The sequence below is a fragment of the Diaporthe citri genome (assembly GCF_014595645.1).
Source record: "Diaporthe citri strain NFHF-8-4 chromosome Unknown scaffold_9, whole genome shotgun sequence".
NCBI classification, from domain to species: Eukaryota; Fungi; Ascomycota; class Sordariomycetes; order Diaporthales; family Diaporthaceae; genus Diaporthe; species Diaporthe citri.
The window spans coordinates 2,306,655-2,333,295 of record NW_025064854.1 but is presented as its reverse complement, the minus strand read 5'-3'; the positions used below and the strand labels follow the sequence as shown (position 1 = coordinate 2,333,295).

Below are 26,641 nucleotides of genomic sequence, written 5' to 3'. Positions count from 1 at the left end.
AGGGCAGCGTCCGGGTGTCGAGATGGACATTTGACATTTTAGTCGAACGATGCGTTGAAGGAAATCATCAAATTGCTTGACACGCGCAACCATGGTTCTGTCAGTTCTCGTCGCTTTTGGCGCCGTCACCGGCGCATCGGAAGGGATCAAGGCCTCTCAAGCAAAGGCCAGGAGAGAAGAGCACCGGAGCAGGAAGAACAATCTCATCGTCCACGTCCCAAAGTCGTCCGAATACAGCCAGACCCTCGAAGGCCGGCGGGTGGTCCTATCAGGCAACAAGGTAATTTTCTTCGAGCCTGCAGCAGACAGGATCACATGTAAACTGGACAGAAAATGTTGTTGACACTCACCGCAGCTCTATGTCGACACCGGGCTGGACAACGATGTGCCCTTCGGCCATCCCTTCGAGGGATACTTTCTGGGATACCCGGAGCTCAACCACCCCGGCCTTGTATCTACCATCAGCGACGAGGCGCCCATCATGAACTGGATCTACATGGACGTGCAGACCTTCGAGCTGAAATTCGGCACGCGACAGTTCTCAGAAGGAAACTTGACGGGGCCATTCGACTGCACCAGGCAAGATCGGAGGCTGACGTTGCACGGCTACGAGAACTTCGTGGCCGTACAAAACGGACCTTTCTGGTCGCTCTACTTCGACTGGGACGGTGACCACCTGGAGGGAAGAGTGCCTCCTGGGACGGCGGTCGTTGAGATAGATCTCGTGAGGAGGGAATTGCGAAATCGAAAACCGAGACGCAAACCTGGCGAGCAGAACCCTCTGGCGCAGGACCCTCAAGCAGCAACAAATCCGGCAACAAATGGCGCCGCACCAGAAACAGGCGCACCTGCGAATCCTGTACCGCAGACATGATGCAAAGTCTGAGGAAGAACTGAGCGTTCTAATGCAGCACTCCGACTCGGCCCGGATTGAAGGATTGATCTGGAGGCACCGCGGAAGTGCTTAGGAGGCTTGAACAAAAGCCATCGTTTCTAATATTGTATATATACACTAATATTATCCTAAAAGATCCAGGAAAATTTATATATCAAGAATAGCCACTTCTCGCCTAAGGAATCGCCTTGAGGACCTGCTTCGCCTTGACATTAACAGGCTGGGACATCTCACGCCTGCCGATCTTCGTAGGGTGGCGCTGGATCGGACGCGCGACGCGCCCTCCAGCAATGTCACCAGCATCCCTCGTCTTGGGCGAAGAGGAGGAGGACGAGATGCCGCCATAGGCGCATGCGGCCCCATTCCACGCCGAGTCAGCGACGGCCTTCCACACCGCCGTGATGTCCGTGACCATGGGCAGGGTCCAGTACAGCCTGCAGTCGGCCTCCTCAGCAATGAACTGCGCGGGGACGCCGTCCTCGACGTTGTCGCGCAGGATCTGGTCGCGCCCGTTGATGGCGGCCGCGGTGCTGCGGTTGACGGCGAGGTCCGTGTAGCGCGACAGGGCGGCCTTCTGGCCGGCGTCGGTGATGTTGGCGCCGAACTGCAGCGCGTACTGGTTGTAGGACAGCACGGTGCTCCAGTCCAGGACCTGGGCGCCCTTGACGCCGCCGACGCCCTGGATGGGGCCCTCCTGCGGGCGCCCGCCCATGGCGACGGACTTGACGCCGCCCTGGATGCGGAGCATCTCCGACGCGAGGGTGCAGGTGCTGGCGCAGACGCCGTCGTACAGCATGATTATGTTCTCGGCCGCGAAGGGCTGCGTGAGGTTGGCCAGGGTGCCGTAGCCTGCGATCTCGATGCCGAGGCCGAAGGTCTGATTCGTCGTGGTGAGGTTGTCGTTGAGGTTCCACCGCATGATCTCGGTGTAGTTCGTGTCCTGGTATACAACGGGGCCGAACTTGTCCTCGAAGGACTGGAACGGGTCAAGGGTGAGGTTGAGATCGTAGCGCCAGTTGAACCAGCTCTCGTAGAAACTGATCAGGTCCGCGTCGTCGGATGTGTACGGGTCAACCTTGGCGGCGAGGTCGGAGACGACGTCAGAGATGGCCAGGAACGAGTCGCTGGCCTTCCAGCGCGAGAACCCGTCCTCCTGTACGCTGGGGAACAGCTGCCGGAAGAAGTCGTATCCCTGCAGGATGTAGCCGCCGCCATTTCCTTGGAAGTCAATGACCAGCTTGGTCTTACCAGCGGCCACGGCATCCGCGAAGAACTGCGAGGCCACGGACTGAAACTCGGCTGGAGACTCGCTCTCGAAGGCCAAGAGCACGATGACTGCGACGTCCTCGTAACCCTCGCCGTCGAGGTAGAATCCGGCGACGACGGCGTCCTGGGTGATGATCACGGGCGTGGGATAGCCCGCGACGCTCGCCGCGGCGGCCGAGGTACCATTGGTAGGAGAACTGGTGGTCGCGCTGCTGTCGTAGCCGTTGGGGTTGCAAAACTTCTCATACATAGACTCCCCGTCTGTGATGCCAGTCAGGGGCACCTTGATGCGAGCGTAGTTCTCCAGGGTGACCTCGGTGCCGTTGGCGAAGGTGATGTTTGTGCTGGCACCGTGGTAGATGTACCGGATACGGCCGCCGCCTTGGAAGTATCCCACGCCCAGGCCCGCAGCAGGGGCAGACAGCTCGAAGAACATCGAGTTGTAGGCAGAGTCAACGTCCTGGTTCCAACCAGCCTGGTTGATGGTGTCTTCAAGATACGTAGCTGCGTCGATCCCATTGATCAGGGTCACGCTTGAGGCGGTGCTTGGAGACGAGATGACCTCCTCATAGATCTTGATCTCTGGCAGCGAGGACTGGTCCTCGCTGATGGACACCAGCGACAGGGGCCGGTTCCAATCGAAGACGAGAGTCAAGAGGTCAGGGTAGTACACAAAGTGACCGTCGTGGGCTGGACCGAAGACAGTGTTGTACAGGTCTGCCTGGAACTCATACTCGCCGGCGTACCCGTCACTCTCGAGCTTAGACCGGATGGTAGCCAGATTGGCGAACATGTCGTAGGCCGGGTAGAAGTAATCCTCCGGCGGGTCTGCCAGATAGCCCGAGTCTGGAAGTTGTTAGCCACGAGGTTCCAGCTGTTATAGCAAGAGAGGGTCATGCGTACCGGATTGCCATTCCAGATATGGCTCAATGGAGTCAACGAGCTCGATGGCCGCCTCCTTTCCCAGCGGCACAGAGAGCAGGCAGTCATGAGCAATGGCTGCAGCAATTGTGGGAGTGGCCGAGGGGGATGCGGCAATCTGCGACGCATATGCAGCGCTGGCAACAGCGCATGGCTCCGTCGGGCTGGGAACAGCAGAGGTTGTGGTGTTCACGGCGGCGGCGTGAGCCATACCCGAGAGGACACTGGCCACGACCAAGACGTTGGACTTCATGCTGACTGTCTCGGCCTCGGTTCACGAGCTTCTGCAGTAACGAATGGACTGACGAGAAGGAGGTGAAGCGCAGAAGAAAAGGGGAGCACATCGTCTTCCCCCTTCCTGACAACAGGCGACCGCCTCTCCTTTGTAGTCGTCAACCATTTCCGCCATGAGCTGCATCTGCTGGGTCTAGTTCGTGCCTGTGGATGCGCCGTCAGCCTGTGTGGATCACATACCGCATGCGCCATGTTGAACTGCAGATGGCTACGAGGGCATTGGCCTATCATTGCTTCGTTTTCTCCCTATCCATGGCGCGGGTTGTGGGTAGCCTCGTGAAGCTTATCTGCGCCGGGCAGGGGTTCGGCTGCTCACCTGCCTAAAGAGGGAGCTGGTTGCCGATCTGTACGAGCGAGTCCTGTTCCTGGAGCATGGGTTCCTCGTTCACGCGGGCTATCCGTCAGGCACACATCTCCCCACGAAATGCGAGAGAAGCTAATCCTTGCTTATTATTTGTCTGCAGTATTGCATAGGACCTCATTTGCGTTCTGGCGCTCGGTTCCCTTTGATGAGCAACGGCGGTTACGCTCAGACGTAGTAAGCAATCCTACTCTTTTCGTTGTGCAAAAAGTAATCATAGCCATAGGTGACCACAGCTTCCTACAACAATAACGGTTCAATTTTACTTGAGCATAAATGCGTGGATTTTGCATCCAAATTCATACGGTGCCTGGACTCGGGGGGGAGTGCTAAACTTAGACCTTACCAGCCCCGACCGACTCAAGAAGGGTCCCATCCAGCGCGCCGAAAGTGCGAGGTCGGATTGTAAGCAGTGGGCAAAATGCTGCGTCGGAAATTGCGCAGGCACTGACTCACCAATAGGTATCTCTCAGACTCTACTGACCAGTCAGAAATCAGTCTCACAGGGCTACAAGAAACAAAGGAAACAAGTGCGACGCCAAGTATTTCTGACGTATGCACTGCACTGCACCTGTCACCATATCATCCTGTCTCAAATTGGAGAGAAAACTAGGACTTCTCAGCTCCTGGATAACTTTCTTCAGCCATGTCTCGGGTTTCACTCATGTAAAGTGACTCAACCGGCCAAGGTTTGAGAGAGTAAGACTCGTTAAATTCAGGAACTACAGTAAACCAGGTACACAGTAAGCAAGACTACATGCCGTTAGTAAGCCATATCGGAAAGCCCGTCGTCGTCTGGATGTCGTAGTCAAAGCCCAGCAATAGACTATATCAACAGCGACATGCCATATTCTCACAATGTCTGAAATGATGTTGTTTGCTAAGTCGTCAATCACCCGAGCCGCGTCACTGGGCCCTGAATACTATCTACCTTGTGGGTTCCCGGCTGCAACCCCAGCACACCCAATCACTCGGGACCTGAAACATCAGACGACAACCCCCATCAGATAAGGAAAGGACCACCACCATGCCATCGCCGACGCTCAGACTGCGCCCGGGCGGCCCAGCAGACGTCGAGGACATGTGCGAGGCGGTCCTCGACGCCTTCTCGGGCAACACGGTCGGCCGCACGTTCTTCCCCCGCAACTCAGCGTCCGCGCGCAGGTTCTGGCTGGACGCGCTGGCGGAGGAGGTCCACGACCCGAACGCGCGCTTCGTCGTCGTCGAGGACACGGTCGCATCGCCCCCGGCCCTGGTCGCATTCGCCAAGTGGAACGCGCCGCTGCCGCCTGGCACGCCGCAGCCTCCACTTCCCGGGTGCTGGCCGGCGGACGAGGACCCGGCGCTCGCGGGGGTCTTCTTCGGGAGGCTGGCGGGTATGCACGAGGGGATCATGGGGGATAGGCCGCATTGGTACCTGGAGATGATTGTGACGAGGGGGATGTACCAGGGGCAAGGTGCTGGTAGCATGTTGATGCGGTGGGGTGTCGAGAGGGCCGATGAGGAGGGTGTTGAGTGTTACTTGGATGCCACACCCGAGGGGAAGCACCTGTATGAGAGATTCGGCTTCAAGGATGAAGCAACGTTGTGTTTCTTCAACGAGACGTATCGGCACTCTTTCATGGTTAGAGGGGTGACGAGAAAGACTCCCAGAGTTGAGACTGCCTAGTGCTGTAGTCAAGAGCATTTATGTCTGTGTCCTCCCCGCTCGCAAGCAGCGACAATTCCATGTAACACACTATATTTCCTGTAGCTCTTCTATCGTCATTGAGAGGGCTACAAGGCTCTCTCGGCATTCTATGCTACAGCCAATCGTCAACCTCACTGTCAGGCACTCCACATTCCTTCGCGAAGACTCGGACGAGAGCCTGCGCCGATCGAAAAGGTTGATGTCAGCTCTGCTCCTGTCCAGCGATCCGAAGCAATCGGGTGTGAAGAGAAATACTTACTTCGATGTTCGCATTTCTCATTGAACGGAAAACTGGTGACTTTTCCAGGTTCCGATACCGCACCCGCCGAGAATAGATGCCAGCGGCTACACGAGCCAAGAATTTCGGGTGGTCACGGTCGGGAATGAATTCCAAAACGGCTCTTACCTTCTTGGGGTCGATGTCCTCTTCATGGTGGTCAGGATGCAATACTAATGGCTTTCCTGTTCTGCACCAATCGCACCGCTCACAACGTGTTCGGCCACCAGGGAGCGCTGTGCCCAAATGCTCGGCGAGCCCAACAGAGACGCATCGGTTTTCCGTGAAGAGCTCAACAATTTCCCGTCTGCGCTGTATCCAGGCTTCCATACTCTGCTGGCAATCTTCAAAGACCAATTTTCCAGCGTCCTCCATGCTGTCTGTGCCGCGACCGGAACCTGGGCGTCGCAATATGCGTATTGGTGTCATCTGGTCGTTTCCATAGAGCCTTATGTGACCACCATCAGCCAGCTCCCTCAGCCTGGCGATCACTAGCAAGTAATCGAAGCCTGTTGCTTCCATTCCTGCCCCGCGTAACTGAAGGTTGTACGATCTACCTGATATGGTTGAGTGGGTGGCTATCACCTTGTCGATCTGAGAGGTATTCTTCGTCATATCAAGTCGTTTCCCATGAATGTACTCGTATCGGCAACTAGTGAAGGTGTGCTCCTCTACCCTAATGAGCCCTAAATGGTCTTTAAGTACTAGGAGCATACGTTTAACGTATCGGGGGTCCATGTCGAGGTCAAAACACAAATCCTCCAGCCTGAGAAAGGTGGTTGAGTTGGTGTTCTCGCTGTTGAAGACATGATTAAGTAGGACGTTGACGTCACGTCTGCAAGGTATATTGCAAATCTTTTGTGCCCATTGCTGCTGCATTCCTACTGCATCCAGGATGAAGAATGCCTTACTCCATTGGCCGTCCTGCCCTGCAATTCTAAGCTGGCGGTCGAGCATCGAGACACTCGTCGGGATGGCGTTGAGCACAACATTTCGTATGTCTACGAGGACAGCCAAATTAGCTGATCATAATAGAAAATAATATGACTCACGGCAGACAAAATGGGGTCAGTCTCATGAGCGAGGTGTATATTTGTGACTTCAAGTTGACCACCGACACTGGGAGGACAAGGGGTACACTTGACAGGGGCATATCGAAGGCGTGAGAAATAAATGCTGTCAAGGTGCTTACGAGGATTATTGAGGAGTCGTAAAGCACTGCTGGTAGTGAAAAGCTAAATTGACAGAGGATGATTAGTTACAACAGCCTGAGACATCAAAACAGCTCTGATCATAGTAACTTAACACTCACCACCTGGAACTCGGACACTTCGAAATTGGACAGAACCTTCCTCGCATGAATGGTCCCAACATCTCCGCCTGTCGATCTTGCACTCAAGCCTGCCTTATGCAACATGGCTGCGACATCTGACGCCATCTTTTTCAGGTCAGGAAATTCGGGCCGTGGCGCGAAGAACTCATGGTAACGTACCTTCCGAGCACCCGTAAATATTACCGTCTGACCTGGTCGCTTCCTCATCAATTGAAAAAGGAATGCAGAGGAGGCCTCATTGCTAGGGCTAGAGTGTGCGTGCAGTTCGAGACTGAGAATGATAGGGTTAACAGATCGAAGCTCGAGCTATGCGCCTAAGTGGCCAGTGTATCGAGTATGGACGAACTTGGGTGGAAGCAGTGGCGGAATTCTATGGACTGAGGATCGCGGCAGGTTAAAGGCTTGTTGAATCTCTTGCACGGCATCTGGGTGGAGGTTGTTGGTGAGGAATACCGCGCTTTTTGGCCTGGTGGCCTGAATGAACCTCGCTACTGTAAGTAGATTAGATTGATATAATCAGGTATCGTGTGCGGTTGTGTATCTTACCCGTCTCATTTACACCAGCTGTTTGCGACTCCTGCAATTGTGTGAGTTGTGGTGCGCTATTGAGGATAGATGAAGGAATTTCCTAACCTGAGGCGAACTTACGCCGAAGTCCGCAATGACAAGACGATTCACACCGCCTGGGGAGGACTTTACGGCGTGGATTACGTCACTATCGGCTAGATATGGTGCATACACGTATAAGACACGGCTTTTGCGTTGACGTATACGGTCGATATCACGTCTTCGGAACATGGCAAAGTCTCCACGCGTTTCAGCCGGAGAAGTCAGACCGGTGGGAATCCCTAAGCCAGTAAGATAATCTACCCGATGTCTGGCGAATGGAACGGAGTTAGTGACCACGACGGTAATCCCGTGGTCCATAGACTCGCAGCTTTGCAGCACAGCCGGAACCTGAGATAGCCATCAGCATTCGGTAGTATTGACATGACCTTTAAGCCATCGGGGAGGTCCCGTCGAACCAAGTAACAAATACTGCTTCCGCTTCGCGAGGGCCAAGACAGCACCATGCTTTCCCCGGCCAGCAGCCGAGATATCACCTCCTCTTGCCCCGGTCTGAACGTCTTGTGGCCAAAAGTCTTCCGTAGGACGCGGCCAGCCGGCTCGAGGTCAACGACGCGCTGGCCGCGCTCGAATTCAGGCTGTGGCAGGGATGAAGTTGAGGACGCAGAGCGAAACGAAACTGCGCATCGGCTCATTGGATTGACAACTGATCTTTCATGTTGAGAATGGCGGACCAAGGGCACCCTGCTGGCACGCAGATGCGTGAAAGCAGCACGTCGGAGCCACGTTGCGCCTATGCTGGGCGCTCGATGATGCGGGGAGGTCCAGATGTCGGGGTCGAAATGTTGTTGTTCCACCAAGCTGCGCCAACTTGCATGCCCGTTGGTTGCTGGCACGTGGGCGGGCGCAATATGTTATTCCCGGGTTCTGAACAAAAGAAAAAGCAATTCGAATGAAGGCGGAATACTTCCGCCGGGGAGAATTGCTCAACTTGTCATCTGTATGGATCAAATGAACTGTTGTAAGCATCTTGACTGTAGTCTTTCGCAACCGGGGAGTCAGGTTATCGCTCGAGAACCGCTTTATTAAGAGAAACGTTCTTGTACCGCCGCCACCCACCCGCTGGTACCCAGTGCATCATAAGGACCTCAGGAGAAGTGACAATGACATAGAAAGAACGAAACACTTAATGGTCCCATTGTGTTAACGGCGTCTCTGCAACCTGCACTAGGCCGTTCTCACCCTTGTCTCCAATCTATTCCTTTAGGACACATCGCGAGGCCCAGGCCATGCTGGTTCTGCGCGATTATAAGCTAAACGGGATTGGACGACACGCAAGTGACGGAGCTCCATGCACCAATTCGAGCATGGAGCTCATCAAGCGAAGGATGATCATGCAACGTGCGAGGCTAGAATAGTCTGGTGGCTGTCTTAAGATAAAACGATGTAAATTGGGAGGACATTTGCGAGATGGTTAACACATTCCAATCCAGCACAAGACATATAAGTGCTTCAACGGTACCTAGGCATGCTGTGTAACTGAAATAATCCTCATCGCTATGCTTATGGTACGAACAAAACTTGTTCCAGATCATTTCTTCGGGGCCCCGATCTCATAATGATTATGGAGAACTGGTACGGATGATTCTGCAATGTGTCCAATCAGAGATTCACCAAGCGGTGCGTAGATGCGATTGTATGTTTCTTGAAATTTGGCAACGCTCCCACAACTGAAGGTCTGTGTCGTGGCGAGCATACGCCTCACTTGTCGTCAGAGATCCTGAAGACATACTTAATCGCGTTCGCCTTCCCAGCCTTGAGGTTCTCCAGCCCCTTCTGGATCCCATCAAGCCCGCCGGGAACGATCTCCTGAGGCTGCGGCTTGAACCAGCCCTCCTGCAGCCCCTTGGAGAAGTACCGCATGTACACGAACCCGAGGTCCTTCTCATCCTGGTGGACCGAGCCAACCATGGTGCGGTTCACGGAGACGCCGCCGCGCACGTCCTCCTCCTTCACCGGCAGCACGGTGGTGATCTTGGCGCCGTCCGCGAGCGCCTTGCCGAGGTTGACGTAGCTGTTCTTCTCGGAGACGGCGTCGTACGCGTGCAGGAGCCTCGCGCCCTTGGCGGCCTTCTTGATGCCCTCGACCACGGCGTCGTCCCCGTCCCGGTAGTCGACGACGGTGTCGCCCTTGGAGGCGTCGAGGAACGACTTGACGTGGTCCTGCGACTTGCCGGCGATGCAGATGAGCGGGTGGATGTTGGCCCGCAGCGCGAGCTGCACCGTGTAGATGCCCACGGCCGAGGCCGCGCCGTAGATGACCAGCGGGGTCGGCTCGCTCGCGGGCTGCCACGGCGCCGGGAGGCCGAGCTTCGTGTTCAGCCCGCAGGCGGCCGTCAGCGCGGCCAGGGGGATCGCGGCGGCCTCCTCGAAGGTGGTGGTCTTGGGGATGTGAGCCGTGGTGTGCGCCCATGCGAGGGCGAACTCGGCGTAGCTACCGCCCGGGGTCATCATCTCGTGGAAGGCCATGACGCGGTCGCCGGGCTTGAACTCGGTGACATTGGCGCCGACCTCGTGCACGATGCCGGCGATGTCGTCGCCCTGGTTGATGACCTTGCCCGCAATCCACTCTGGAACCTTCCAGTCCTTTGGGTTGGACCCGCTGACCGCCACCTTGATGACGACCTGGTCATCGTTTGGCACTGGGACTGACGATTCTATTATCTTGACCGCCGGTCCTGGAATTGTTAATATCAATTGGCCGTAGTCCTGCGACCATGATCATGAGACTTACCAACATCGACAATTGCTTCCTTCATGGTGTGTATTTTGAAAGTGCGGTGCTATCGTCAGTGGAAAATCAAGTCGAGCAAGATTTGGTGAAGTATGATGCGGATGGACGATGATCTTAAAGCTGTTGCGTTAGACGACGAAGATCCAATTATATCAGAAGCGCAAAGACACTATGATATAACCACATGCACAATGTGACGATTTGTAACAGGATTCCCCGACGGACGATTTGTAAGAATCGTCCTAACTCCGATCGCAGCGAAAGGTGCGATTGATCCAGCAATGATGTTTGCGAGTCAATCAGATCTACCCGCGCCGGGCCATGCGGGCCCAAATGGATCCCGAGGTCGATGTGTCTTCCCCGCCCACAGGCGTACGGTAGTTATTAGGCATTGCACAAGGTTACACAGGCCATTTCATCATCATTTTGAATTCGCCCGGCCATTCGGCCGAACATGGAGAGGTACGATATCCAATTATGTACCTGCAGCTAGCTCTACCCTCAATTCGTCTGGCTCGTTGTAGATTTAGCATTCGACTGAGTTGCCAGTAGACGGGGATGCATATCGGTCTCGTATTCTTAATCGCGAGTCGGCGCTAGTACAAACGCCGTAGTAGAAAAACAGACTTACTGCACACCGTACTCTGATCGCGCCCCGCAATTATTGATCCACATTGAAGCTTTGCCTCACCAGGAATTCAGGAGAGCTTTTAGAAGACACGTTTTACTGTTCGGCGATAGGGCTTCAATTGAGGATTTCTAAGCGTCTGATGGTTATGCCCATCATCGCAGGAGCTGCCCTGAAGTCTAGGTCACTTGGTCGGGAAATACAGGAGCATGCTTGAGACCTGCACCTGTATTCAACATATCTGCCCATTGGACTGGAGTTTTCTGGTTTGACAAACATGTCATCACACAGGCGGCTGTTCCAGACAATTGTGTTCTCATCATCTTTGCCGCTATATCGCAACGTCTTCATTGAAATTTCGTCTCCAGTATTGCTATTAGCACTAAGAGGACCCACGTACAATCGCGACTTGCTGCAAGTTGCGCCTTTTGCTCATGATACAAGTACCAGAGATTACAGAAACAGCGCAGTTTCTGGGATCTACGGCCACCGTGCCTTAAGCTAAGGCCGTCGGAGCAGCCTGCCCCATGGACGGCAACATGAAGGCAAATAATCATACATTGGGGCACTGTTCTTGTCTATGAGAAACAATCACCAGGGGTACATACTGAGATCAACTGCCAAAAAGAAAGAAAGAAGGAAACCTATCGTGCGGCCCGTGTGAAGAAAAGTGATCACGAAATAGATTGCGGCTGGTGTCAGGAACTGGGAGGAAGCTCGAGCCTTGTGACGAAGCCAATGGTAAGAACAGTTTCTATCAAAAATTGCTGCCAAGTCGGTTTCCAGAAGTCAAAGCGGATAAAGCCTGAGACGACGGGTTGGCAACTAGTTGATGATAGAATGTGCCTGCATTGCGCGTTGCGCGTACCAGTTTCAGGACATCAAACGGAGCCTTTGTCGGAAATGCCACGGAGCTGGGGGGTCGGAGCAACAATTCTCCGAGGGACCCCGCCAACCTCCAACTCTCAAGGTGCCGTCGGGCGGTCGTCTGTATGCAGGATATCTCGGACAGGCCATGACGTACCAGCCGACTTTGCAGTACTCCAGAAATGTGCCAGGTGCCAACTCTGGACAGCGTCTGAGCTTTTCGATTTGCAGCCAAAAGCTGTAGGCAGCAAGTGGAGGCCCGTTGCAGACCTCTAGCAACCCAACAGGCTGGTGTCGCCCTCTCGTCACGAAAGGTCCACCATGAGTGTTTTGACAAGCCGCCAAGCCGAAGAGCTGTATGTTTACGCCCGCCAGCCCATCGACCCGACTGTCCACGCCCTGATCGTGTCATACCAACGACGCTAATCGTGCTCGTACCCAGGCACAAGTCCATGATTGCTTACCTGGCCGCGAACAACCTGCCATCCGCCGCCGCCGCTCTCAGGACAGAGCTGAACCTCGAGGAAAATGAATTCGACGCCGCCACAGCCAAGAAATACGAGAACCTACTCGAGAGAAAATGGACCAGTATCGTGCGGTTACAGAAGAAGGCATGCGCGGGTCCCGCCTCCACACGCTGACGCGCAATGCCTGACTGATGCCTCGTCCTAGATCATGGATCTCGAATCCCGGAACACCGCCCTGCAGTCCGAACTCGACAGCATAACCCCCGCCTCGCTGTCGATGAAAAACAAAGACCCCGCGTCCTGGTTGCCCAAACCACCACCCCGATACACCCTCGAATCACACCGCAACACCATCAACTGCATCGCCTTCCACCCAGTCTTCTCCCTGCTCGCCACCGGCTCCGATGATTATACGATCAAAATATGGGACTGGGACGTCGGCGAGCTGGAGAACACTATCAAAGGCCACACGAGAGCCATCCTCGATGTCGACTACGGTGGCCCGAAAGGAAACGTCCTCCTGGCATCCTGCAGCTCCGACCTGACCATCAAGCTGTGGGATCCGGCTGCGGATTACACGAACATCCGGACGTTGGCAGGCCACGATCACAGTGTGAGCGCTGTGCGTTTCATACCAGCCTCAGCAAACTTGCTGGTCAGTGCTAGCAGGGACAAGACACTGAGGATATGGGACGTCAGCACAGGATTTTGTGTGAGGACACTGAATGGCCACAGTGGGTGGGTTCGGGACGTGTACCCATCTTTCGACGGTCGCTACCTGGTCTCTGCTGGCGACGACATGACCGCCCGGCTGTGGGACATCTCCGAGGCCAACAGTACAGAAAGCAAAGTGGCCATGACAGGCCACGAACACTACATCGAGTGCTGCGCCCTCGCCCCGCCCGCCGCATATCAGTACCTCGCACCACTGGCCGGCCGGACAAAACCTCCTCCAAGCAGCAGCTCAGCCGAATTTATGGCGACTGGCTCCAGGGACAAGGCAATACGACTGTGGGATGCGCGTGGAATATGCATCAAGACCTTGATTGGCCACGACAATTGGGTACGCGCGCTCGTCTTCCATCCTGGTGGCAAATATCTCTTGTCGGTGGCGGACGACAAGACATTGAGGTGCTGGGACCTCACCCAGGAGTGTCGCTGCGTCAAGGTCATTGGCGAGCCGCACGAGCGGTTCATCACCTCGCTACGCTGGGCACCGAGCATCGTACGCAGCGTCGAGGGGTCTGCTGCGGGCAATGGTACCCCGACTCGGCCACAAGACGGAGAAAAGAATGGAACGACGCCGAAGTCCCAAGACGTGCAAATTCGCTGCGTGGTTGCCACCGGGGGCGTGGATTGCAAGCTCAGGATCTTTACGACATGACGAAATGCCAATGTCTCCAAAGTCTCCAAGCTTCATTTCTTTCTACTAGAATATCGTAATATCCTGGGGGAAGGGAAGGGGACCCTACTCACATCGGTGTGGCCTTGGCGGTGGGCCAATCTTCCTTTTCCCGGCTTCAATACCCTCCACCCCTGGCAGTTTGTCTGGCCAACACCCAATCTTCCATCTCATGCTTCTGGCGCGTGGTTTTTGTCAGGCTGTGTTCCATTAGAATCCAGCTACCCCGGTGAGGCTTAGATCGAGCGGTGCCTTATCAATGCGGTTTGCCTCTGCTGCATAGGACGGCGTTGGTGGACTACCCAGCTATGACAACATTAAATCTCGTGTCCTGTCGTTTCATAAAATTGGAATACACTCAATCTCCAACCAAAAGTCTCATCGCTTGTTGAATGCCGTAGTGTCATCGGTTCTTTCTCTAGCTGAGTGCATGCAGGCCAGCTGTGCTCACGCTTTTTAAAGTGAGGTTTTTATGTCTGAGGTGAGAAACCCCACAAATCTTACTCGGGGCATTCACTTTGAGTAGACTATCGTTTTGAATAACATTGTATGCCCAGTTGGTAAGCAGTAGCGGATCCTTCGCGCATCCAGCGCCATGCCTGTTGGTTCGGGGAGCTGGCCCCCTTCACCAACAATAAATACCCTCAACACGCCTGCTCCCATGTTCTTCCCTCCTTTCAGAGGTCTTCCTTTCTCCCAGCACATACAGCACCACGTAAATCATACTGCATTCCTGTCTCAACAACAACAACAGGATGAACCATGTCGGTCCCGCCCCAGGAAGAGACAAGCGGATTCACGCTCATTGTCACTGTCACCATTCAACCTGACAAGTACGATGAGTGGCTCAGGCACTCATGGACAATTTTCAAACATGTCACCGCCGAGCCGGACTGCCTGAGCTTCGAGATGTTCACCGTCCCGGGGGAGGCAAACAAAGTCAAATGGGTAGAATCGTGGAGCAAGAGCCTGGAGTCGGTCAAGGCTGTAAGAATTTCCCCCGTCTTAGTCGTTCCCCTCAGGCACAACCCGGCCCGACTTCAACTTCCCCAATCGACCCATTAGGCAGATTCCTCAGTATCGTCGAAGTTGAAAACAAACTTTACAAGTAGCATCAAGACGAGCTAACTGCCACTGCAGGAACAAAACAACAAGGAGTACATGAAATCTTACAAGGAGATTACCAAGCCCATGCTCATCGGAGAGCCACAATGGGAGCTCATGAAACGATTTGGGGGTGAGTGGGCGAGGGCACAAGAAGGTGTTTTTCAGAAGCCTTGATTAGCTGTTGGTTATTCTCGCAGCAGCAACCACGATTGACTAACTACGTTCCTCGATACCGGGATGTGATGTGGCATGCTACAGCTCGATTTGTGTTCCTGGGTGTACACGCCTAGGGGATACGATTTGGACTATCTTCTTGGGCAAGACTGAGCTCGTCCAAACACATCTATTGGTTCGAGAGTAAATTTCGCTCATGTCCACACATCGTGGCAACTACCGTCCTCCACCGTGAACCAGCTAACACGCTCTTCGTGCCATCTTACCAAAGCCCCCTGTCCGGCTTGTATGTACACCTTGTTTTATACAAGTGGATCTCCCATATATCGAGTGAGCTAGTATTCCGCTTAAAAACAGCTGGAGGATCGCGCTTTGTGGGCCAAGACTGAGGGACATGTTGCGGGGCACTCAACTCGTCCTGAAGTCAGCCGAGATGTAGAAGAGGGGTAAAAGCCAAAGTGAATAAAACCTCGCCGACTTAGCCGGTCGCCCATCTGAAGAAACTCAATGATGCCTTTATCGCCCCGCGTCGATTTACAAGATATCTTCCAAATCGCCGCGGAGAGACCGATTTCTACATTATATTCAGAATGGCCGCTCAATATGACGATATTGGCTCCAAATACGAAAGCTTCAAGACGCTTCCCACTTCGTTGATAGAGGAGGCGAGCCTCAAAGACACAGTTGAGCCATGGCTTGCTAAGTTCCCCAGCGCCAGAGTGCTGGACCTCGCATGTGGCACCGGATATTATTCAAAGAAACTGCTTGACTGGGGAGCAGGCTATGTCCTGGGCGTTGACTCCTCCAGTGGCATGGTGGACGCGGCCGGGGAAGCATTGCGGAAGGACGCAACGCATACTGGCAAGGTCAACTTCCGAATCGGCAACGCCCTCGACCTGGGGCAAGTCGGGCTCGAGGAACCATTCCACATCATCGTCGGGGTCTGGCTGCTCAACTATGCCAGCGACCCGGAGGAGATGACAAGCATGTATCGCACCGTCTCAGCAAACCTGAAGGACGGCGGGGTGTTCATCGCCCTAACCCCACCGCCGGCGGAGGACGTGGACGAACGCGCCGAGAGCTGGGCAGGAATGACGGCTCAGTATTTGGAGGCCATGCCTACTCGTGTGGACTATTACGAAAGGCTCCAGTCTGGACTGGGCTGGAAGACGGAGATCACCAGCCTCATAGAGGGTGCCCAGTTCAGCTTCAGGAACTTCCACCTCCGGAAGAGTGTTTACGAGGAAGCGGCCAGGAGCGGCGGCCTGAACGGAAAGTTGGAGTGGAAGGAACCAACTATCCCGGAACGAGTTGCGACGGCTACGGACGAGTTCAGCAAGATGTGTGTTAAAATTAAACGCGTGGGAATTCTCGTCGTCGAGAAATAAATTGCCTACTTAAGTACTAGTATGAGTGTGGATTGATGAGCTCTGACTCTTTTTCTCACACATTTCCCGGCATCATATCCATCTGTAGGAGAGGACGAGAACAGGACTGCAATACCCGGGCCGAGTCGGCGGTAGGCTTTCGATGGACCAGGATTTCATCCTGCAATATGCAGTTCATAAGGAACAAGGCCATGTATATTTGAGTGTTAGTCAACGAACTGCCTCGAGCAAGGCATACAGACGAGCACGGTGCTTGGCATCGGAAATCATGTCTGGGGGCTATCGGCACTTGTATGGCAGCCACACAAAGTACGCAGATGGCTCACTCCTCGCTGTTCCTGAGACAGGGGCAATAGTAACAGTCTGCTTACACAGTATTCCAAATTTGAAGCAAACCTGCTGCCAACCGTCGCCCTGGTCGCCTGCGATGACCGGAAAAGTCCAGACACCTGGATGCCGTCTCAGAACCAACAGGCCCCCCGCCGGGGAAGACGTGGACTGCATTCGAAAGACTGAAGATAGTGTTCATCAATCTGGGAAGCTTCCAGACTAGAAAACTAATAACTTGCTCTATGACCTTGACAGCCCACTGTGCTCCTTCAAACGGCCGTGGCTCGCAGGCCGAGGCCCTAAACCGTTAGTGGCGCCCGGGCCGTGCTGCAACGATGATCTCCACACTCCTCCCGGTTCTAACTGCCAGGCTTGCTTCTGACAGGCTTCTGTCTTCTAGCTTTCGAGGCTAGAAGATCGCCAGCAGCATCCGCTGTCTGGATTTACTTGCTCTTCATGGGCGGCCCTGCGGCATGATCTGCCATAATACACGTGTATGTTTCGCTGTGGCGATGCATGAGAAGGCCCCCACCAAATATCTGGCAGGTCTGCCATCCAGAGGCACCCTGGGAAAGCATATGTTGATTGGTGAGATGAACAGCACCGAGGTAATGAACTGATCCATCGGTTGAACGCCTCACCCTGTCATATGCTTAGCGTGATTGGCTGAACTCTAATTCTTGCTGCAGCTTTTCAGTCCCTGATGAGCCCTGCCGGAGATTGCAAGTGCTCGGGAAGAGCTGCCTGGTCCTGTAGCGAACTGCCTGGGCTGCCTGACTGCCTCATGGGGCGTCGATCAATATGCTTTCCAGATACTTTGATCGAGAGCCCCGTGCGAATGAGCGATGCCGAAGGCCAAGTAGCCGGGGTGGCCTCAATCTGAAAGCTCGCGCAGCACGATCACTGGTCAATTGTCAAAAAGGCTGTGGAAATCCCGCTTTCCCCATGAGTCATCGCCATCCGGGTATCACATCCGGAGCCCCAGCTTTGATGTGTTCAAGCTCTCGGCTATCTTGCCCGCGCTCGGTGGGTCGCCACTTGAGCCTTGGCCGGGCGGACACGAGAATCAACAAGAGGTCTCTGAAAATGTGATCTGTTGTACATACTATGGTACTATTCCTACTGTCGATCATAAAATTCAGAACGAGGAGGACAAAGCATCAAGGAGCATGAAGCGATGAACGTCAACTCGATCAGACTACTACGGCCACAATGGGCAAGACGTGCCGTGCCGTCTCTGACCTAGTCTATATGGGGGACCCGACCTGCTGGCTGAGACCTTCCAGAACTCAGACGGCTATTTGTAGCAATTCCTCTCGCATGAATGTACGAAGGGGCAAAAAAAGGGGGCCAAGTCGCGCACTACCGCCTAGGCGGGGTCCCTGCCCGTAATGCGAGAGGGCATTGTAAGGAGATCCCTGGCCTCGCCGCCACTGTTTTGAAGACAACCAAAGCTTCAGCCCACGCCCGCAGGGCCGGCCGAAAGCCAGGCGCGCTGTGCGCTAACTTAAGCCTCCACCTTTGTTTTCGGGGAATTCCACTCGCAGAGATGGCCGTGCGCCCACCCGCATGTGCCCATACTTTTTTGTACACAGAATACAACAGCCTACCGGCGGCTTGACCAGCCTCGCGGCTGCAAAGAAATGACTGATGACTGATGGGTCAGGGTCCAGGAGGCCGGTGCAACTTCGACTCATGATGCTACAGATACAATACCACACATCTAATCTGAGGCACCGAACGCGCGTGTCTCCGAAATCAAGGCCTTTTGGGGCATGGAAGTTGGCCGGTGCAGGATCATCCGATCGTCGTCAACAGTCGGAATAATCTGCGCAGGGTTCCCTGCCGAGGCTCTATCGCCTGCCAGCCAGGCCTTGCGCTCATTCCCTCCCCCCGGCACGCGCAATGTCGAATCAACTCTAGAAAACAAGGAAGCCCGATCTCTCGGGCGGCGAGCCAGCTCGAAGGCGGACCCCTGGGAAGCCCTGGCCAGCACTGCGTGCCGTTCCCCACTTCGGGCGGGAAGCAGTTGCATCCGCGTTTGCAAATATCCAGATGCCCATGCAAGGCGCCGCAGGATCGAACATGAACTGAGTCGTGCATGATGCCGTCCGAGACGCTCTCACTGGGCGGGACATTCCTCGGACACAGCTAGGCCGTAAACGTCATCCCAGCGCTGCTCTCTCTCTCTCTCTCTCTCTCCCGCGCTCGTGGCCCATGTGACATCCTGTGTAGTGCGTCCCCAGTCTTTTTCCTGGCCTGACTAAAATATGGGTGGCCCCCGTTCGAGCGCCGGCGATAGTTGCGTGGACTGCTCAAGCTTTCTTGTTTCCCCATAGCCAAGCATTGCCATGCCCGTACGGCCGAACACAAGCTCGACATAAAACATCCCGAGCCGGCTTGGGGGCGTCCTCTATGATCACCTGCGCCGTCACACCACTGAATACTAGGGGCAGATAACGACGGAGGATCCCCCGCTTACTGCGAGATAATACTGCCATCGAAGGCAAAATGGACAGAATGGAGATGGAGATGGCGATGAGACGGGCAATACCCACCCCGGGCGTATCTGGCGGAGGATAGGAGTTACCAGCTGGTGGGCATCTCGATCGCCTTCGCCGTCCTCACCACGGTTATCTTGGGCCTGCGATTTTATGCGAAACGATTCCAAGGGGGCGGCATCTGCGCCGATGACATGTTCCTATCTGCGGCTTATGTCGTTAACCTGGGAATGTGTGCTGTTGGGATAAGTAAGTGGTTGGATTTGCGGACACAATTCGTCTCACATGACTGGATTTACCTTTGAGAGATCTGTGGAGGGACGGTTTTACTCATACTCGGCTACAGTCATGACCAAAATCGGCGGCGTCGGTCGACACGTCGAATTCGTCGAGGAGGAGCACCCGAAACAGCTCACGGGCTGGGCGCAGTCGATCCTCGCCTTCGAGCTCATCTACTTCACCTCGGTGGCGCTGCCGAAGCTGGGCATCATCTGCCTCTACCTGCGCATTTTCAACTGGAAGGGCGCGACCCGCACCGCCGCGTGGACCCTCTTCACCCTCACCGCCATGACGTCCGTCTCGCTCGTCGTGGCCGCCTGCTTCCAGTGCACGCCGATCGCGTTTTGGTGGGACAGGACGATCCCGGGGGGACGCTGCTTCGACGTGCAGGCCTTCTTCCACGCGCAGGCTCTGCCTGGTTTCGTGCTGGACTTGGCGATCATGGCTTTGCCGATGCCGACTATCTGGCATCTTAAGATGCCGGTGGTCAAAAGGATGGCGCTGGTTGCTGTGTTTCTTGTCGCCAGTTTGTAAGCGCATGCAAATTATGACACGAAAGTGAGATATTCTCAGCTGACCATTCCGCAGCGGCATCATCGCATCCATAATCCGCGCCAGGGTTTTCTTCAGCACAGCGGCCTTCGGCGACCGCACCTTCGCATCAGTCGACCTGGTCGGCTGGTCCATCATCGAGACGAGCGTCTACATCATCACGGGGTGCCTCCCGCACCTGCGCGCGCTCGTGTCGCACTACACGCCCGCGTCGATCAAGCAGGCCATCAGGAACACGCTCAGCTCCGCGACCACGCGGTACGGCAAGTCGAAGGGCGGCACCTCGGGCTTCTCGGGCTCCAAGTCGTACACGCAGAGCAAGAAGGGCAACACGGTCCAGGTGCACGCGCTCGACGACGACGCCATCGAGCTCACGCGGCAGAACAACAACTGGAACCGGCTGTCGGGCGGCGAAGAGGACCTCGAGCGCGGCGGCGGCGGCGGGCCCCCCAGGACGGGGATGAGCGTGCGCAGCGGCGACACGTGGCTGCAGGACGCGTCGCCGACTGTGAACGTGCGGAGCTCGCAGGATGTGTTCCAGTCGCGGGATCGGCTTGGGACCCCGAACGATGGCCAGATCACCGTGACGACGGAGGTGAGGCTGACGAGGGATTAGAGAGCCTCGTGTTACGCAGGACAGCCGAAGAGTTTAAATTTATTTCTTCGCCATAGCAGATACAAATCCGTTAATTTGAGATACCACTTTGTTCGTACAATATCTCTTCTATTGTGTGACTGTCTTGCACCAGTGGAAAACACTTTTTGTGCCTCTAATTGGCATAGACTACATGCATCTTTGAGTTCCTCTGTTAGTATGCCGAAACGACTTATGACTGATACTGTCGCAACCTAATATCTTCGAAAACCGTTGAGTGACAGACTTGCTGAACCTCTTCCATATCCAGGTCCTTCTCCAATTTCGTTGAACTTGTCCATTGCATTTCAATTGACCAATGACACGGACCAGAAAAGAGGGTGGTCAAGTGATGAGGCCGGCGAGCAGCATTTTACATCCGTGGAGTATTCACAACCCAGTAAGGTTTCCAATTACCATCTTCAGCCATTAATTGCTTACATTACTACTTACGACATTTTGGAATCCTGCGGTCAAATATTCCGCCGGATTTGCAGTCCTCCGCGACGGCTCCGTCCTCGGAGGCGCAAGGGCGCGTCGACAAAACGCGGACTATGACATTGCCGGCCCACTCCCAGGCTTATTAGTACAAGCGCCTGGGCGCCAAAGGACCAACGACGCCGAATCCAGACAAGACGTCCTTCCGTGCAGAGCACCAGCCCAATCTATTGACATTTTTAACTGTTTTGAACAAACGCATTTTATCAAGAGCCTCGAAGAACAAAAGCAACAGCCACATGGCGCAAAACGACCCCAACTGGCGCCCCAAGGCCATCGTCTTCGACCTCCTCACAGCACTCCTCGACTCGTGGAGCCTCTGGGACGCCTCGACCCCGTCAAAGACGCCCGAGGAGGGCCGCCGCTGGCGCAAGCAGTACCTCGAGCTGACCTTTGGCGCCGGCGCCTACGGCGCGTCGCCGTCGGCCGCGTACGAGAGCCTCGTGGAGCAGTCGGCCCGCGACGCCGGGGTCCCGGACCCGGCGCCGGCCGCCCTCCTCCGGGACTGGGGGAACCTGCAGGCGTGGCCCGAGGTCGCGCGGGTGCTGGGGGGGCTGCGGGGGGAGGGGTACAGGCTGGGAGTGGTGACGAACTGCTCGGCGGAGCTGGGGCGTGCCGCCGTGCGGAGGGCGGAGGGGTGTGTGGGCGGCGGGTTCGAGTTTGATGCTGCTGTCACGGCGGAGGAGAGTGGGTTTTATAAGCCCGTCAGGGCGGCGTACGAGGCTGTCCTTCCCAAGCTTGGTGTCACTGCGGATGAGGTCCTTTTTGTTGCGGGTAGTGCCGGGGATGTTCAAGGTGCTACGGACGCTGGGATGAGGGTTGTCTGGCATAATCGGGTTGGATTGGCTAGGAAGGGTGATGCGATTGCGGTGAGGGAGGGCAAGACGTTGGATGAAGCTCTGCGTGGGTTTTTGTAATGAGCACTAGATCCGATAGTGGCAATCTCATGCTTGTCTGTCTTTCGTTTCAATGTTTCTGTCTAGAGTACCCACTATCGGGCGCCTATGGAGGCACGGAGCGCGTAGAGCGCATCTTCGTCCTTGCGTCGGGCCTCCTCGCAGCGCTGATATCCATCCTCAAAGTCGTTGACAAGGGCGTCCTTGAAGTCCCGCTCGACCCAAGGGGAAGACCCCAGGGCTGCCTGGAAGTGGACATACTGGAGCACACATTCTCGCCTCTGACTCATACCAACCCCGTCTTTGATGATGTCCTGGCCGTGTTTATGGAGGTCGTCTATAGAAACCTTGTCATAGTTTAGGTGCATGGTATCCTCATTCCGGTGCTTCGCCAGCATATACGCGCCGTCGACCACCCGAGTGCGAGACGCCGTCTGCGCCATTGCCACATCCGTGCTGAGCTCTCCGAGCCAGTCACCGTTGCCCATTTTGAAGACTTTCAAAGACGGCATCTCTTGGCGCCATTGTTGCAGGACAGTGCTCCATCGGAGGTCAACGTCGACAGTAACGGGATCCCCGTTGATAGAGGGAGGGCTTCCATCCTCCGCCGCGATGGCCTCTTTGTGCGGGAACCCTTCGCCGTCTACTGGACCAAAGACGCGCGCGCGCCACATTATCGGGCAATTATCCAGGTAGAGTTCCTCGAGGCCACCTCTGCCATTGTCTGAGCCAAGCTGTGCTACCCAGTCGACTTGCCACTGGTGGCTGAAGACGAATGTCCCAAGGGCCAGCGTCCTGAGGTTGGAAAATCCTCCGGCGCCAGAAATCCCCTTGCTCAGCACTCTGAAGTCCATCTTGGGACTCCAGCCCCAGTAGTCATTGGCGAACAGAGATAGCGTGCGCAAGCGGTCGGCAATCGGAGGTGACAGCCAGGTCGAAGGCAAATTCTCGAAGAAGCCGTATCTGTTGTGTATTGTGAAAGGAACCATGGATTCGCCGTCGTACTTCACGGAATTGGTTAAAAGCTGCAGTTTTGACAATGATTGGGTTTCAAGGAAACGCGTCATCGCAGCAGAAGACATCAAGTACTCAGAGTCTTTTTCCGAGAGGTTAGATATCGTCAAGGTCGTGAGATTGATAGCCTTCTTAGGAAAGCTTTGCACTGTGTCGAAGAACTCCGGCTCACCTTGGAGGCTGGTGGCCAACGAGAGATTTGCCAGAGCCTCCGCCCTGGGCTCCGACCATCTGTGCCAGCGACGCTCCCATAGACCTTGGGCCTCCTTTGTCCAGGACCCAGAGATACATCGCAGCACAGTCTCCGTGTATATGGTTGTGAACAGAATCGGGAGAAAGCGTCGGTCTCTCACCACTCCAGCATCATCAACCCTCCCGAGCCCTGAATATCCATCATGGCCCTTTGTGCACCGGCCGTACCTCAAGTTCAACGTTCTCAGCCCGCTGAAATGCCTCACGAGCGGAAGCGCCATGAGTGTCCGTCGGTGTTGCTTGAGCCGGGCGCCATATTCGGCCGCATCGCTTGTTGGAAGTTTTCCTTGCGAAAAGTCCAATGTGAGCTCTCGTACGAAAGGTCTCAGCCTCTCGGACCTGGCGACGTTTAGGAACGGGTCGACATCGCAGCCGCGCTCGAGACGCACAGATCGGAAAGCGAGCGCCCTTGCCAGGGGTTCGACCTCTCGGCCGAGGAAGCGGCATTGAACAAGCGTTTCCTGCGGGAGGAATGAGAAGATATGGCGGAGGACATCGTCCGGGACGTCGGCCATGTTGAGGGTGATGATTCTGCGTAGCTAATTGAGGGGAAAGATCGTATGGCGAATACTCCCGCTCGTGAAGAGGAATGCGTGCGCCTTCACAGTCAATTGATGTGATGATGGAACGGTATCACACCTAGCCGAGAATTCGTTTGCTGAGGTGCAGCTGTGAGGTGGAGCATAGAAGAGGCAGCAGCAGCTGAGGCTCAGTGAGTGGGTTTAGGCAGAACCGTTTGGGGGGGAATCTTACGTCACCTCATGTAGACTTACTTTCACAACTGCATTTTCCCAATTCGGATCCAGTTGAAAAAGTGATCAGATATTTGCATCGCCCAATATTGGTCGAGTCGTATTATGGCATCAATTATGTTACAATCTCTCCGGCGGCCGTTGCGATTGCCTCCGACTATGTACCTCCTTTACCTCTTCCGGGTGCCACCACCGAACAAACGGAGCGTCCGGGTTTCCTTGCGTATACCTAGCCGGGTAGACGACAACTTCCTGTGGTATTTCCTTCACTTGGGCAAGTGTATGTGTCGTGCCCGAGCCCGAGCCCGAGCCCGAGCCCGAGCCCGAACCAGTGCCCACGCGCGTGCCTGAGCTATTCTTCTCGGCGGTTTGGGGCCCAATTTTGTTTCCGTCGTGATATTCATCGTCGCTCTTCATGTCCCCCACCGTGCCAAACACCCTGTCCAGCGTGTCGTCCCACTCCTTCTGGGCTTCAGGCGTCAGCGTGAATGTGCCGTGTCTGTGCCGGGCTTTCACGAAGTCAACGAGCTGTGTGAGGATGCTTGCTTCGATCTTTAGCTTGACGCTGTAGGCGAAGGGCTTGTAGCTGATCTGGAACAGAAACAGACCAGTATACTGCAAGCCGATGATTGTGACGTCGAGGGCGATGACTATGATGTTGACGATGAGCAAGTGAATGAACATCTTCTGCACGTCACGCCGGCCCCTGTCGCTGCTGAAGCCTGTCTCATTCCCTTCGCGGGCCACGAGAAATTTAAAACACCTCCACAGGTACAGTGAGCTGAGGACGACTTCCTGTACAAAGAACACAACGACCTGTATCCTTTCGATGATCTGATAGGGCCTGACCCATGCGTGTTGGTCGGGATGGCTGGTCTGGCTGCCGACGGTGAGAGTCAAAGTGGGAATTTGGAGAAACACAATCGTAAAGATGATTTCGGCAAGGATCCATTTCCTCAGCGTCCTCGACAGGCGAAGTAGATGAAGCCGGCTGAAGAGAACCAGGCTTTGTCCGCTGACCATTGGCACCCAGCCGAAAGCCGCCATGAAGGCCGGTGGGAATTTGTTGTCCACGCCGATGTCGAAGATGAGAAAGAGAAAGCCGATAGCGGAAAAGATGACACCCAGCGTGGAAAACACCATGCTCCAGAAGTACAGCCCGGAGTATCGTTTGAAGGTCAGCAGGACGATGGGCACCATCTCGAGGCTGTTCCACAGCGCGCAGCCCAGCAGTGCCACCATTGTGTACCGCTGCGCGGGGTCGATGGCCTCGATGTTGATGGCGCCGCTGCCGACGCCCTGGTCGCGGGTTGCGAGGACGCGCACATCTTGCGATAGGAGGAAGGATGTTGGATTCATTGTGCCATCGCGGCGGCTTTGGGTCGTGTTACCACCTCGTTGCCAGCGGTTGTGCAGCGGGTGTCGCTGCTGCTTCGGCTTTGCGTGGAGTTGGCTCAGCAGTGGTGTGACAGGCTACCACGAGCGGATAAGTGATGAGAAACGAGGGCCCAATCCGTGTGTCTGGCAATGGTATTTGCTAGCAACTGCGTGCTATGCTAAAACATACCACGCAGTGAAGAAGTGGTGGATGTAAAGGATGGCTGTCATGTCGGAAGCCGTTCTTGATTCTGGACCCCTCTGCTGCACGACATGAGCGGTTCACCCGGCAGAAGAATCTGCCTGAGCATCTGCCACCACTGTTGCATTCTCTGCCTCCGGCGTTAACCTGCCCTGGGCATAAATGTTACTTGACACAGTGCTAGCAGGGTTAAGGGGAGGGGGCTGGCACCAGGAAGTCGCCGGATATTACCACGCTGTGGTATTCCAGGGGATGGGTACCCAATTAGATGTTTTTAGTCATTCACCAGTACTACAGTATCAGAATAAGCTTTCGCTTCTGGGCAGGGCCTCCCAAGGTGCGCCAATGTCCAGCCTTTCCAAAATGCCGGACACGTTGTGATGAACGTAACAACGCGGCTTACTGCAGCCGATTCAGCTGAAACCTTGTTTGTGTCATGCTCTTCCTGCAAGAAGCTCGATACGACCACACAAGACTGACTCTATATTGCACCTAAAAGCCGACAAGGCAAACTTCTCCCTGAAAAGCCGGCCAAATCAGAGGCGACTTTGATATTGAATTGCAAATGGCTATTTCGAGACCACAGTTCGGCATGCAATAATCCACAGTGCACATGCTTTGCCACACAGGTCGTCTGTTTGCGCTCAAACATACGTGGCTAAAAGCACGCTGAACTCCAGGAAGGATCTGCGGCTAAGACGCTGGACAGAACATATGAACCACGTTAGGTTGCAGAAATGGCCGAACGCAACATCGATTACAGTCCAGACGGTTCGATACCGATTCGATTCACCGAGCTATGCGACCTAAGCACGCGATAGCTCAGCCGTTCTACCCAATTAGCGGCCCAGCAGGAAGCCGACCATCTAATGCATTTTAACGCTCTCATTCGCCCGCAGATTCGGAGGCGTTCCTACCACTAC

The 26,641-nt window shown here is 55.1% G+C and overlaps 10 protein-coding genes across 10 annotated transcripts; 6 read left to right on the top strand and 4 right to left on the bottom strand.

The window, feature by feature from the left end:
* Nucleotides 1-91: 91 nt before the first annotated feature.
* On the top strand, nucleotides 92-874 carry INS49_015732 (uncharacterized protein; the record flags this gene model as incomplete). Its single annotated transcript, XM_043176410.1, has 2 exons — nucleotides 92-280; nucleotides 356-874. The coding sequence occupies 2 exons, from the start codon at nucleotides 92-94 to the stop codon at nucleotides 872-874; spliced, it is 708 nt and encodes a 235-aa protein (XP_043019865.1).
* A 196-nt stretch (nucleotides 875-1,070) lies between these two features.
* Nucleotides 1,071-3,335, bottom strand: INS49_015731 (uncharacterized protein; the record flags this gene model as incomplete). The annotated part of the gene is made up of 2 exons (XM_043176409.1): nucleotides 1,071-3,007; nucleotides 3,065-3,335. The coding sequence occupies 2 exons, from the start codon at nucleotides 3,333-3,335 to the stop codon at nucleotides 1,071-1,073; spliced, it is 2,208 nt and encodes a 735-aa protein (XP_043019864.1).
* Nucleotides 3,336-4,764: 1,429 nt separating this feature from the next.
* On the top strand, nucleotides 4,765-5,406 carry INS49_015730 (uncharacterized protein; the record flags this gene model as incomplete). The annotated part of the gene is made up of 1 exon (XM_043176408.1): nucleotides 4,765-5,406. One exon carries the CDS (start codon nucleotides 4,765-4,767, stop codon nucleotides 5,404-5,406), a length of 642 nt encoding a protein of 213 aa, XP_043019863.1.
* A 3,959-nt stretch (nucleotides 5,407-9,365) lies between these two features.
* Nucleotides 9,366-10,423, bottom strand: INS49_015729 (uncharacterized protein; the record flags this gene model as incomplete). The annotated part of the gene is made up of 2 exons (XM_043176407.1): nucleotides 9,366-10,342; nucleotides 10,399-10,423. 2 exons carry the CDS (start codon nucleotides 10,421-10,423, stop codon nucleotides 9,366-9,368), a joined length of 1,002 nt encoding a protein of 333 aa, XP_043019862.1.
* Nucleotides 10,424-12,214: 1,791 nt separating this feature from the next.
* On the top strand, nucleotides 12,215-13,744 carry INS49_015728 (uncharacterized protein; the record flags this gene model as incomplete). Its single annotated transcript, XM_043176406.1, has 3 exons — nucleotides 12,215-12,249; nucleotides 12,336-12,486; nucleotides 12,566-13,744. 3 exons carry the CDS (start codon nucleotides 12,215-12,217, stop codon nucleotides 13,742-13,744), a joined length of 1,365 nt encoding a protein of 454 aa, XP_043019861.1.
* A 780-nt stretch (nucleotides 13,745-14,524) lies between these two features.
* On the top strand, nucleotides 14,525-15,043 carry INS49_015727 (uncharacterized protein; the record flags this gene model as incomplete). The annotated part of the gene is made up of 2 exons (XM_043176405.1): nucleotides 14,525-14,749; nucleotides 14,903-15,043. The coding sequence occupies 2 exons, from the start codon at nucleotides 14,525-14,527 to the stop codon at nucleotides 15,041-15,043; spliced, it is 366 nt and encodes a 121-aa protein (XP_043019860.1).
* A 590-nt stretch (nucleotides 15,044-15,633) lies between these two features.
* Nucleotides 15,634-20,709, top strand: INS49_015726 (uncharacterized protein; the record flags this gene model as incomplete). Its single annotated transcript, XM_043176404.1, has 4 exons — nucleotides 15,634-16,385; nucleotides 19,345-19,511; nucleotides 19,609-20,071; nucleotides 20,130-20,709. 4 exons carry the CDS (start codon nucleotides 15,634-15,636, stop codon nucleotides 20,707-20,709), a joined length of 1,962 nt encoding a protein of 653 aa, XP_043019859.1.
* Nucleotides 20,710-21,464: 755 nt separating this feature from the next.
* INS49_015725 (uncharacterized protein) lies at nucleotides 21,465-22,142 on the top strand (the record flags this gene model as incomplete). Its single annotated transcript, XM_043176403.1, has 1 exon — nucleotides 21,465-22,142. One exon carries the CDS (start codon nucleotides 21,465-21,467, stop codon nucleotides 22,140-22,142), a length of 678 nt encoding a protein of 225 aa, XP_043019858.1.
* A 74-nt stretch (nucleotides 22,143-22,216) lies between these two features.
* INS49_015724 (uncharacterized protein) lies at nucleotides 22,217-23,902 on the bottom strand (the record flags this gene model as incomplete). Its single annotated transcript, XM_043176402.1, has 1 exon — nucleotides 22,217-23,902. The coding sequence occupies one exon, from the start codon at nucleotides 23,900-23,902 to the stop codon at nucleotides 22,217-22,219; it is 1,686 nt and encodes a 561-aa protein (XP_043019857.1).
* A 357-nt stretch (nucleotides 23,903-24,259) lies between these two features.
* Nucleotides 24,260-25,498, bottom strand: INS49_015723 (uncharacterized protein; the record flags this gene model as incomplete). The annotated part of the gene is made up of 1 exon (XM_043176401.1): nucleotides 24,260-25,498. The coding sequence occupies one exon, from the start codon at nucleotides 25,496-25,498 to the stop codon at nucleotides 24,260-24,262; it is 1,239 nt and encodes a 412-aa protein (XP_043019856.1).
* Nucleotides 25,499-26,641: the final 1,143 nt, after the last annotated feature.